The sequence below is a fragment of the Stegostoma tigrinum genome, chromosome 26 (genome assembly GCF_030684315.1).
Source record: "Stegostoma tigrinum isolate sSteTig4 chromosome 26, sSteTig4.hap1, whole genome shotgun sequence".
NCBI lineage: Eukaryota > Metazoa > Chordata > Chondrichthyes > Orectolobiformes > Stegostomatidae > Stegostoma > Stegostoma tigrinum.
The window spans coordinates 22,065,376-22,078,900 of NC_081379.1; the positions used below are offsets into that span (position 1 = coordinate 22,065,376).

At 37.6% G+C, this 13,525-nt stretch overlaps 1 protein-coding gene across 2 annotated transcripts in view; it reads left to right on the forward strand.

Annotated features, from left to right (window-relative positions):
- Positions 1–11,983, forward strand: part of dtx1 (deltex 1, E3 ubiquitin ligase) — a 213,506-nt gene extending 201,523 nt beyond the window's left edge. The window contains exons 7-9 of one of the 2 annotated variants that reach the window (XM_048556030.2): positions 3,144–3,305; positions 4,596–4,685; positions 6,033–11,983. In XM_048556030.2, coding sequence (XP_048411987.1) covers positions 3,144–3,305; positions 4,596–4,685; positions 6,033–6,257 — 477 coding nt within the window. In that variant the 3' untranslated portion in view covers positions 6,258–11,983. Of the gene's footprint in view, positions 1–3,143; positions 3,349–4,595; positions 4,686–6,032 lie in introns of those variants that run through there. The other variant, XM_048556031.2, reaches the window with a different exon arrangement.
- The last annotated feature ends 1,542 nt before the right edge of the window (positions 11,984–13,525 follow it).

The window sequence follows — 13,525 nt, forward strand, 5'->3', positions numbered from 1 at the left end:
GTCAAGCATGTCTTCTCAGAATGAACGAAGAATTGATACAAGGTCAACAACTTACTTGGATTTCTTTTCCCTTTCCAGATGCTACTAAATCTGTTTAGTATTTTTAGATTTCATCCCGAGGTAAACTTTGTTTGAGAGCACCTGTTAAAATAGACCAGCTAAGGAGTTCCTTTTCAGGTCTGGAGTCTCACCCAACAGGAGCTGACAGTACAATAGTATCAACATCACATTTCCTAATTGGCTGGATTGTAACTGAAGGGGCATTTTTATATCAATTACAGGGGATGGTTTTTATCTTCAGACCTTTGGCCAAGTTACATTAAAAAGAAAAGGAAATTTTTTGGATGGAGCAGGGTAGTGATTTATGACTTTACGTATCCAGGACCAGCACAGGAATTCCTCACAGACTGACAAATGGCAACTTTACCCTTAGCTGACTACCGCTATTGTAAGTTTAGCACATGGACTGCAGCAGTTCAAGGAGGCAGCTCTCCACCACCTTCTCAAAGGCAACTAGAGGCCCAGTGATAAATGCTGGCTCTGTCAGCAATGCCCATGTCCTGCAAGTAAATAAAATTTGTAAAAGGCTTGTTGGAACTCGGCCTGCTTCATCCCAGTTTGTAATGGAAGATCAACCAATAGGCCAAAAAATTTGGAGGTTTAGCACAGCTTGTCCATTTTGTTGAGCCAGGGCAAGGATTTTGAAATTGAAGCTCTGAGAGTGGAGCAGCAAAGAATATAAGAACCTGCACCTGCCTCCCCCGCCCCTTTCAGTAAAGATAGTGGCTGTCTGTTACCCCAACTCTACCTTTTGTGCACCATCCCCATATCCTGTCATTCACTTAACATCCTAAAATCTGTTTATATATAAAGCATTCAGCATCTTCCAAACAAGTCTAATCTCTACTGCCTATCACTAAATAACCAGTCACTGTGCTGTCTATTTTCATAAAGAAGGATAGAGACCAAAGGGCCGTATTCTCATTTGGTCATGGAGGTTGGATGTGGTAGAGATCAGGCATGAGCCATTTTGAAAATAAGACTCTTGGATAGTGTGGCCCTTTTTTACTAGCTCCACAATGTGCTGCAGTTTTCGTACTGAGGGCTGAGAAGGCGTAGAGCCAGCAACTTGTTCGCTGTTGTATGTGGTAATGGTTCTGAGGGGGTTAATGGTTATGCTTACACCTGCTCCGCCTAGTCTATTTGATGACTCTCACACTCTGAGTGTAGATGAGATGTTCTAATGCCACTTTAGAGGGTATAAGTAAATCTGTACCAAATCCTTGAAGTCCTGGTAATTATGCCTGACCAAATGTAATTTTACTTATTGCTGTCATGCAATGAACCTTCTTGTTGTCTATAACAGTGTCTCCACTGTAGATACTCTACCACTAAACAGGTAGATCTTTGACAAAGAAGAATTGGCAGCAGCTAACTACCTTAAACAACTGTTTCCATATACTAGTTGAGGTGGCAAATATGACCAGATGCAGAAGTGGCCATCTGGTAAAATACTCCATTCACCTTCAATTGACTGGTTATTGAATTCATTGGAAGAGCTTTTTTAACAACCTGGAGAGGGCCACCTCTCAAAGGGGTGAGTGTGAAGAGCAAACAACAATATGGCTCATTTTAGTGTTCCCAAATGAGACACTGCTGCTGAATTAAGTTGTTGAATTAGAGCGTAGTTGAAACTGACATACTGAAGTATACTGTGACTTCAGTAGAAGAAGCCACCTACTTTGCCATGAACTGTTTGGACACCACTATCCACTGAGAGGTTGCTATGACTCTGTCCCCCCTCCCTGCTCCAATCTACAAGGAAATAGGAAGCCCCATTGTGGCTACCTTTGAGAGACCCCCCTGCAGAGCCGGTTCCCAGCCGCGTACAGTGTTAGTGGCATTGAGTTTCCCTCCAGCCCAGTTGAGGAGTTTTGAAACTGTCTCATGTCCAGGATTCAATGTTTTGGATGGGATGTAAAGAAGTATAGGGGGACGGTTTGGAATGAAGCCTGAAATACTGAAAAAGTCAGTAACTTCCGAGCGAGTGTGTGTGGTAATAGAAAAATATTTGTTCAATAATTGTAAATTTCTACTTGTATCTTATACTTCCGTGAAAGCATTCATTTTAAATAAGAAACGTGTTTTCAGTGTAATTTAGAACATTGCAATGTATTACAGTAAGCTATTTCAGGAAAAGTTTTGGGAAGACAACATTGAGATTAGATTAATAAATTTCAGGTAGTTTTAAGATTAATGTCCAAAAAAGATAAAGCTTAATATAATTATTTTCTGCATTCAGTGATGATGCTTCTGTTGTGTTTACTTATAAACCTTAAAATATGTAGACTATTACAGCAGCCTCTTGAAAGTGCATCAATGATCACTGTACAGTTGTCACATTTTGCTGCCTTGTCTATCATCTTAGATAGTCATGACTTGAGAAACAGCCATATTTGATTTCACAGCAAGTCAATGTGTTCACATGGTGTTCATGAGTCATTCTTCAGATGTTCATGGTGGCTGTTGTGTTAATCTTGATGAGCTAGGAGGAGAAACACACTAGTAATGTGAATAAACACTGCTGTCACTTCTGTCTTGCCCCATGCAGAGGCTTTACATGATGGTCAGACTGTAATTGCAGCTTCTCACATGTAGAACCATGTGCGTTAGCCCAAGTTGTACTGCCGTTAGCACAGCACAAGGTTGAAACAGTGTACATTTCACGAGGAGCTGAGCTTCACACAGCGCAATGGAATAGTGGGCATCATTCAATAGTGAGTTTGAAATAATTATCAAAGTGTGATTTGAGGCAGGAGGTTGTTTCACAATCGGAAGACCAAAGATGGCAAGTGACAGAGCACAATCTGTCTTGATCACTGAGGTCAGTTGTGTTTCATCCAGATTGCTATGAAGTAGCCACTCTTACCTAGAGAAGTAAAATGGTGGGAAAGGGGCTGAAAGTGGAAATACTGAATGTAAATGAAATAATGTTAGCCATTTTTGTACTCCACCTGAAATATTGTACCAGAGAAATTTATTCAAAAATCTTAGACTTTTATAATGCAGTATTGTATTAACTCTCATAAAACCTCAGAGTCACAAGAATATTGAAGACCACTAAGGAAGTTTCTGTTCTTTAGGATGGCAGCCTGCAGTGCCCCACGTGCAAGGCCATCTATGGAGAGAAAACTGGAACACAGCCACCTGGGAAGATGGAGTATCATGTGATCCCGCACTCACTCCCCGGATACCCAGAAGTCAAAACTATTCGCATTGTTTATGACATCCCAGCAGGACTACAAGTGAATGCTTCTAACAATTTCATATCTTTTTAGGATCACTTGAGTAACTATTATCTTTTTACTGCAAATATAGTTCAGCGAAAATTTAAATTATTCATTTCTGTTGAGAAAAAACAAAGCACAGTGTAGATTTTGCACAGACTGCGCACAATCCCCACAGCACTGGCACAAGTAGCTTTCATGCAACTATAATCGCTATTTGTTGAGTGAAAATTAGGACACTTAATCTTTAAAAGAATTGAGAACCAATACAAGCAAATGGTGACATGTATTGGTACTGATATTAATATATATTTTAAAAGCCTCTATACCATGTATGTTTTGAATATCATTTATTTCATTTATGCATCAAGGAGAAACGAATTGTATTCCCTTGAAGAGAAACAATCACTTATACAATCTAATGTCTTTAGCAGCTCAGTAGACACGAGGTGCATATCAAACAAAGTTATTCAGATAAAGAAAACAGCCCGTGGAATATGACATGTTGGACAGGGAAAATTCCGTCACTCCAACCTCAATTAAATTGCAATGCAGAAATGAGATCTCAACAGGGGATATGCTCCACGCAAAGAAAAAAGTTGCACGAAAATATGTTTACTGCTTAGTAGTTTTAATTAAACAAGATGAATAACATAACAAAGAGGTGGTTTGGTACTTTTAAAAATAAACTAAATAATCAGATGTATTAAGCTATTTTCAATTTAGAGTAGTCAGTAAAGAGAGGTATTATTGTGAGGCAATGTGTTCCACAATTTTGGAGACGAGAAAAGATACGTGATAGGACATTAAAAAGGAAGCTGAAGGATTTTGAGGAAGCTTTTTTGAAGCTCGGGTCTGATGTCTGCTTTGAAGTAGGTAGGTGAAATTCTTAGAGGTTCGAATTAGGTTGTTGGTCAGGGAAATGGGTATTTATTCTTGTAGTCAGGATGTGTTTGATGAAGGTAAGGGAGGGAAGCAGTGTGGAGATGAGAGTGGACAAAGCAGATAGTTTTGGATGGAGGGGGGTTAGAATCAAATTTTCAGAAGTGCTGTAGAAAGAATTGCATTTGGCTTAGTTTTTGGAAACAACCTCCTCACAGTTGAAATGCCCCGAAGTCATTTTGTTTTACCATGATTTGTGAACAGTGGACAGAATGCACTTCAGTTTCAATGCGCAGTATTAGAGGGCAAAGATCCCTGCTGGGTATTTAAACTTGTCTTAACTGGCTTATTACTTGTGTGAAACTATGATTCATTAGTCAGTCCAACTGTCACTTTCCCCTCTTTTTTTTTTAAAATTGTGTGTAGGGCGTTGAACATCCCAATCAAGGAAAGAAGTTCACAGCCAGAGGCTTTCCCCGACACTGCTATCTGCCTGATAATGAGAAAGGCCGGAAGGTAAGGTTTATATTTACACACATCTCTATATGCACTGTCAAAACAAAACCCCAACTTGGAATCTAATATAATAGCTAATCATTTATATATTGTAAAGGTCCTTGAATTAAAATCTTGACCAACTGTAGATTTTATAAGCCTCCTGACAGCAAGTTTTAAATTCCTTCAAATGCCTGAATCTGGATGTTTTACATTTGTAATTGAGGTGCATAACTTTTCTTCAAAAGTATAAGAGATCCCTGAACAGAGGTAGTGGGAACTGCAGATTCTGGAGAATCTGAGATAACAACGTGTAGAGCTGGATGAACACAGCAGGCCAAGCAGCATTGGAGGAGCAGGAGGGCTGACGTTTCAGGCCTAGACTCTTCATCAAAATTTTTTGTTTTCTGAAGAAGGGTCCAGACCCGAAACGTCAGCTTTCCTGTTCCTCTGATGCTGCTTGACCTAGTGTGTTCATCCAGCTGTACACCTTGTTATCTCAGATCCCTATACAGATGGTTTTTCTGACTGGAGGTTACGTTAATTAATGACAATGATGTGGGAAACCTCATTTAAAACCTTAAAAAGAAGAGCCCCAGATCAGATCTTAGATCCATCTTATTTGCAGGTAACAAATGGAATTATCTAAGTTTTGCTAGCTGGTCCATATTTTCTGCACCACCAAGCTCTTAAAACTTTCCCCGGAAGTGCGGATATTTCAATCAACCTGTTCAGGCATGTTTTGACAAACCATTGGAGCAGGGTGGACCAGGTCTTCTGGCCCACAGATGGGACAGTACCATTGCACCACAAGAGCCTTCACCCTCGGCTGATTATTACCCACTCCTTTGTCCATAAAACTGCTCTTCTCTCTTTGTGGGCTCTATCTTGACCTATCCTTTACTCCTTACGCATCCCTGTCTTCTACATAAAAAACCAACTTTTTCCTAGCTACTATCAGTTCTGAAGAAGGGTCACTGGACTCGAAATGGGAACTCTGACTTCTCTCCACAGATACTGCCAGACCTGCTGAGTTTTTCCAGCAATTTCTGTTTGTTGTCTCTAGAACTGCAAGCTGTTAAGAGCACATTCAAGGCACCTGCGGTCCGGTGAATGAATAATGACACAATTTATCTCCTCCTACCAAAGACCTACATAAGTAGTGGATGCATTGGTTTTGGCGACCTGGATTTGAATTCCACCGTTGTAGATAGTGAAATTTAAAACCGATAAAAATTTGGAATTAAAAACAAATCTGATGGTGACCGTATAACCAATGTCAAATATTGAAAATACTTATTTGGTTCACTGATACACCTCAGGGAAGGAAATCTGCTTTCTTTCTGACCTTTAATTTTCAATTACTAGATTCTGAAGCTCTTGATTGTGGCATGGGATCGCAGGTTGATTTTCACCATTGGAACATCCAACACCACTGGAGAAACGGATACTGTAGTATGGAATGAAATCCATCATAAAACAGAGTTTGGATCAAATTTAACTGGACATGGCTACCCAGATCCTAACTATTTGGAAAATGTTCTTGCAGAGCTATCTGCCCAAGGAGTCATGGAAGACTGCATAAAGGACTGAGAAGAGGACTTGTGGAACTAATCAATAAGATTTTTGGACACTGTGTGTTATCTTGCAAAGTACATTACTAGGGTTTAAATATGCTTTGCTTTACTGCCTTGACCACTATTTTGTTAATGCCAGTTCAGGCTAGTTAAACCCAGACTGTGTTGGCCTGATTCAGTTTATTGGTGGCAAATTACAGTGATATACTGTGCAAGTTTGCATCTGTTGTTCCTTATGGAAAAATCTCCACAATATTAATAATTTGGGACAAGTAAAACAAGAGAAAGCGAGGACTATTGAGCCGACAGTTGATTGCACTGGTCATTCCTTTAAATAAGAACAGAAATGTTTTCCATTGGGATGAATCATACACAGTGCACCCTCTGCTATAACTGAGCTAACTGTGCACATAAAGGCAAAAAAAAGTCTGTTCAGTTGTCGGAATGCTGGCATCAGTCAACATGTCGCTTTCTAGAAATCATAAAGCCGTACGTGAAACATGCAGCATTTTTGTAAATAACTTGTGTACATCTCTCAGGGATGTCAGTCTTTTTGCTTGAGTGTGTCACTGTAAATAATGTACAGTGGACAGAAGAAAGAGGAAAGTAGCTTTGCATGTGAAAACTGTATGGCTTTAAAAAAATGCCCATTTCATCTTATTTTAACATACAGCAAAATCATGGAGCATTTTGAAACAGTTTTTGACAAAGGTAGTTTAAATTTAAAGACACTGCTTATCAAGTGTTGTTCACAAATAAATAAGGGCTTGTTCTGTGTTAAAAATCTCTCGTTACACCATTAGTCCAGCTAACTATTAGTGTCCTGGTAGCCCATAATGCATGTCAATAACAATAAATACATATGTCCTCAGTCGAGGTTGTTTATTTAAAGTTAACTTTTGTAACTTTCGATGTTGCTATACTTAGTAGCCAAGTATGTCACAGTCTTAACTGCATCAATTATGTCTACTGTGTTTTGTAGACTATTATGTTTATGAATTTGGCAGTGAACATACCCGAGGCCAAGACATTTCCTTTTCATTAACGTGGATCCTTCTGTTTTTAATTTTAAAACAATGACTCAACTTCTACATGCAACTCAATGTATGTACTTAGCTGTCAGATTATGTGAAAAGATTACTTCACAGGAGGGGGGCATGGGGATATGAGGGCAGCAGGGAGTACTGGGATGTTGCTTTTAAGAGGATTTCAAAGACAACAGCTATACAATCCAGCCTGCAGGCAGATATTGGATAATATTGGTGCCAAATACAGTTACTGGATCAGAAAATGGATGCATGCTGACATTTGGGATGGGCTGTTCTGTCAGGGGGAGGCTGTGTACGGTGGAATGCTATGAACAGTTTACAAATGGCAATAGCTGTAGCAGTGTTCAATATTATTCTGATAACACTGTCAAATCCATTGTGTTCACAGTCATTGCTTGTGAACGTAATGTACACGAAATGCTGTTTCTGCAAGTTACATTCTCATTGCTGGCTTGTTTGACATTCAAATACGAAATCTATTGCCAAAAAAAAATTGAAAGCAACGTAAATGAAATTGGAAGAGGTTATTGACATTTCCTTTTGAGGTGAAGAGTCACAGTGGCTCAAAGATGAACGACACATATTCAATAACCTATTTTGAAGGAAGCTGGGTAAGATGGCAATCTCTCCTGAAATAAGACAATTTTTGAAAAAAATTACAATTGTTGTATTATTAAAAATGTGCAAGCAAAACAGGGAAACATTTAATTCCTAAAGCGAAAAGTGATGTCAAAGACTTGCTAGTAAGCACGCTAATCTCAAAACTAAATGACAGGAGTTTTCTTTTTAAATTTAATAGTTGCTTGATCATTTTTACCTGTATGCAAAAGTGGAGCTGTTCTGTCTGCTCAATCTGTTTCTCTCACCAAACCCTTGTCTGCTAGAGAGTGGTGTTCTAATGTTCTATTCTGATGACACCATAATAAGTTTCGTCACGCCCAAGAACTGCCATAGCAATGCACTAAAAGACCAGCAAATTCAATGCATTTGATTCTGCATACTCATGTCTTAAACCATAAAAACTTTTAACTGCGCCTATGTTAAAATTTACCAGCAAAATCAATCTGGCAGCGTTAGAATCAGCAGTGTTTGGTGCCAATGGAGTTACGAGCAATATTGCATTGAATAGATTCTGAAACAGATTCACTTTTATATAGAAACAAACACATTAACAAAGCATGTGTAAATAGCATATTGAATCCAGTATATTTTACAAAGTATAAGGGCAATACCCATTATATAGACCTTGGCGGGTTCAATTTAGAAAGTATTAAATTGAGCATGTATAATCGAACCATTCCCAGTGGTATTGAAAAGTACAAGGTATTTTGGTTAACTCTCATTTTGAAGGTTAAATATAAATCACAGTTATTTTAGAACCTTGAGTCTGAAGATGTTGTTAGAAATCACAACAACAAATGATTTATTTTGTAATTGTATTTACATAACAGGGTGAAATTGAGTTAGCCATGAGGCCGATTACAATGTTGGTAATATGTCTTCTACTCAACTGACAAATTGACCATGAATTTAAATTCTGCTTTCTACTTTTGTGAGGAACAGCCAATGATTAGGCTAAATAGAGAAGATATTTATTAAAGGATTAAATTAGTCTTTGAAATAAAAAGCATAAAAATAAAAGTCGACCGTGTATTTTTTTAGACTCACTGAAATAAGCAAATTTTAGATATATTTGCCAAGCAATTTGATGAATTTCATTCCTGGTGATAAGAACCGACACAGTTGTGAAAACAGGTCCTATAATTGTCAGCTCTTTGCAAGCCTATATAAGTTTCACAAGACAAAACTCATGCATAATAGTCCCATCATTTGCAGAGGTTTTATTAACACGTTGAAGTATTAACATTACTGCATTGATTCTCATACAAATAGTTCAAATGTAGATTGATAGTAATGAGAATGAATCTGTTTTGTATGTTAAATAAAAGAGCAACTTTTTCAGAATGCACAGGAAAAGGGAAAATGCTAAAAATCTACAGCCTGGCACTTACTGTAGAGTCTGCTGAAGATCATTTGTCTGAAATGTTAATTTTGTTTTTCTCTCTCCACAGAGACTGCATGATCTGCTGAGTATTTTCAGCATTTTTTGCCTTAGGTTTTCAGCATCTTTATTGCTTTGCTGTTGTTTCTGTGAAGCTCAGCTTCCAGCTCTATACAATGTTGTTCTTGGCTAGTTCATATTATTTTTCCCTGGGAAAGCAAGTTGTACTGGTCATTGACACATAACACTAAGTAAGAAATTGAGGAAAGGCATAATTTGCTCTCAAGCGATGAATTATTCTTGTTATTACCTTCTCAATTTGTACAGTCATCAATATTCCACTGATCCATGGATTGAACTCTTTGCCTGGAAGCTACTCTCAATTTGCCAGGGATAACATTGTAGTAAAACAGAACAGTAAGATAGTGGGAAATTGTGGTTGATTTCACATTAGTGCATTAATTTTCTCATGTTAACTTTTATTTGCCATTTTCTCAACCATTTTAGTCAGTGTTGTTTGACACGGCTTGTTGCCACCTTGAAATTTTGCAGGGTAGGTTCCTTCATTCCCTACCATCCCCAGAAGTTTGTGTAAGGTCACTGTTCAAAATCAAGGTGAGCTACTAAAATAATAACTGAAAGAGCTATGGATTCTGGAAATCAGTAACAAAAGCTGAAATTGCTGCACTGCTCAGCAAGTCTGGCAGCATCTGTGGAGAGAAATCAGAATTAATGTTTTGGGTCCAGTGATCTTTCCTAGAACATGAGGTACATGCCTGATATTTGTCCAAATAACTAAAAGTAAATTTGTTAATAACCCTGTGATAAATAGTTATTCAGCACTGTAGTTACGTCGTAAAATTTCAGAAATAGCATCAGCCTGCAGTGTTCAATCAGCCAGGATCATATTGAAAGTCAGGCAGGCTCAACGAGCTGAATGGCTTTCTCCTGTTCCTATATCAGCACCCATAGGACTAATCTTAAACCAATGCACAGTGTAGAAAAGCCATGGGATATGGTGGAACATTGATTTAGCAGCAAAGTTGACTTCGATATAAAGTCAACCAGTGTGTGAAACCAGTGTGAACCCTTCACTGTCAGTTCACTAAAGGATAGATTGATTTAAAGTTGCCCCTTTATGACCGTATAGAATAACAGTAATGGATCTAACATTCCCGACAATTGAATTCAACTTTAAATCACAAATGTTTCACTTTAGGAACAACGTTGTGAAATAAAAGTTAATTATATCTAAGGGAAATTTTACAAACAAAATGTTAAAACAAAGGTAGCTGGAACGAAAGAAACAGAAGATCAAGATTGAAATGTAGTCATTCACTTCAATCTTTACATTTGTCACATTAAAGTGAAAGACAATAAACACAAACTTGGAAGCTTTTGCCTTCAGAATGCATTTTGTAAGAAGTTTCAGATTATCAGAAGGGGCCTAGTTTCTGGAAAAGGTCTGAGACCTTATGCCGCCTTTACAACTCCCATGTTTTTCGTTTTCTTGCTGGGAAACAAGAAAACCAACAGGACTCTTGATAGCCTGATATAGTGCCATTGCAGCCAGTCATATTTATTGCCTGCACATATTTGCCTTACTTGGCATAGCTATTGTAAATGGCATTGGGAGTTCTAGGCTATTCCCATAATAAGGCAAGTGCTTCTTAAAAATCAGTTTGCTACAAAGCCCGTACGAGAAAGGGAGCCTCACTTTAAAGATCCAGGCAGAACTTATTGCTATGGTCATAGGTTATGTGATATGGCTACTTTTTAATCAACAGTACAAAAATATTCTCTAGACAAAAAAATTGTCATTACGCGAAATGGAAATGACTAGCATAAAATAAAGATTTTGAACTTATATAGGCACTCAATGTGGATTTAAAGAATCACAGCTTACATGATTTATTCACACAAGTCTGGTTGCAGCCTTGAGCCAAATGTAAATGTTTTTAATTTTACCTTAATAAACGGAACTTTTATGCAATGTGAGGAACAATGTGAAGTATCATACTTGTTTTTGATGGCATCAAGGTATTTATCATTTATTTCACACCTTTTGAAGGTAACAATGCATCCTAGGTTCTAAATAAGGTCAAATATGAGTACCATTACAAAAGACAACTTTATTGAAGGTGAGCTCAAATAACCAGTCAACATGCGATATATTTTTTAAATTATGTTAAAATGAAAGTGTTCCTTGAAGAATAATGGGTTTCTTGAGCATATTCCTGTGAAGTACATTAAAAATTTCACTGAATTTGAATGCGGAGCATTGAGATTAACTTTAGACTCAACCACTCTGGATTTTGTGGAGATAAAACCTCTCAGATTCATATATGACTACAGATTATGTAAAATGCTTCACATTTGAAAAGAATGAGACATGTACATATTTGTGTCCTATTCTCGTTTTGAGGAGAGATTGCCTTGGGGGAAATGTGATGTGTTGTGTTATATTTCATGCAATCTGCACAATATTGATGTAGATTTTGATACTGCAAAATGTGATAAGGATCACAAATTCTTTCTTCCATGACTATGTCTTGTGTTGTTATTTACTCACCAGCTCATCTTGAATTTATGTAATGAACTCATATAATATGTATAAACTATTGGATAATATTGGATTTGCTTGTAACTGTTAGTTATAAATAATGAATAAACTTTATTTGGAGGATAAGATTTTACATTTGTCAGGTTTTTGTAAAGGCTTTTCCACCACAGTTTCTCTGCTGAAGAAATTCTTATTTAGGAATGATATAATGGATCCCCAGGGAGAACATTGTGATAAATTGATCCTCATCACAAGCGTTTTTGAATGATTTGAATTTATCTTCTGAAGCCCAAAACCACATAATGATAGTTACATGGTAATTCACACTATTAGAATGAAGTCATTTTGTGGAATTAACCTCACCTTGATGTTTGAAATTTCAAGGGATCTCTTAGAGTTGACAAAGTGGCATTTTTCTTGAAGTGGGATGGAAAATTATTTAAGCAGATTCTGCCATCACTTTTAACTTAATTTCAAAGTGGAATCCCTGAACTGTAGGCTTTGTCTTTCTGTGACTTGGGAGGCAATAAAGTTAGAGAAAGCAGCAAATTACCACTGTGCTTGTTCTGATAATGGCAGCCATTGCAAATTAGAGAGAGCGAGCTGATCTGCTTGCCAGAATATATATGTGTGTGATTCACTTCTGTACTTCAACTTGCAAGTATCTCATCTGCTGATGGCTTGATTTACCCTCCCCCTCCCTCTCCCCCCGCCTCCCAACCAACACATTCAGAGGGTTCAATAGCAGTCAGATTGATTATTTAAATGAAGCCACTGAGAAAGGTTAAATGATTATAGTATGATAAAATATAAGAATGCATTCTGTCCTTGAACGTAGGACATAGACAATAAGTGCCCACAGTAAAAGGCAGAAAGGCACATGGGTCTAGTGCATAAATAAATTATTGAATATTTAAATTTTTTTTTCCAAACAGAGCTAATCAGTCATTAACCTGTTTCCCTCAAGTATTTGGTGTTAAGCTTTAGTGATCAGTACAAGACTCTTAAGGACACATTTAAATTCTTAAGAAAATTCTAACATTCAGAAAGATGGGGATGCATCATGCATTTTAGTGGAAGAACACTAATGGATAATCAAGAGCTTGAGAATCTAAATTAGTAAAAATAAAAGGTTGGCCAAATGGACTTTTCCCCCCCATCACTGGAACAAAGAACATTGGTGTAATGATATCAGGCAAAGCTGAGAGAGATGGAAAATGTAGAAATAAGCAGGTTATTAAATTTAAATTAAGTCAGAAACTTCTGCTCTTTTGAGCAGTGTGGCTAACAAGTTGGGAAAATATAACATAAATAAAGCAAAATTAGCCATTTTTTTAAGTCTAATTTTCCCCCTTAAAGTTTACAAAATTTCAATAGTGGCCTTATCACAATGCATTTGCATTTCACCATTAACTAAATTCAGCTCATTTCTATGGAGTTTGCAATTCTCCCCCTCTCCTGAGAAACAGCTTCGTGCCAATCCCTGATGTGAAGGTCAGAATGGTTACCTGGGGGCGGCCACTTGCTGATTGCTTCTCCAGGCATTCATCCAACTCAGTCTTCACCAGTGCCTTCTTCCAACCTTTATCCAAGCAAGTCAGCATTGACAAACCACCAACCTCAACACATGATCATAGCTGCTTTTGGACCAACTCTCATAACAGTTCAGC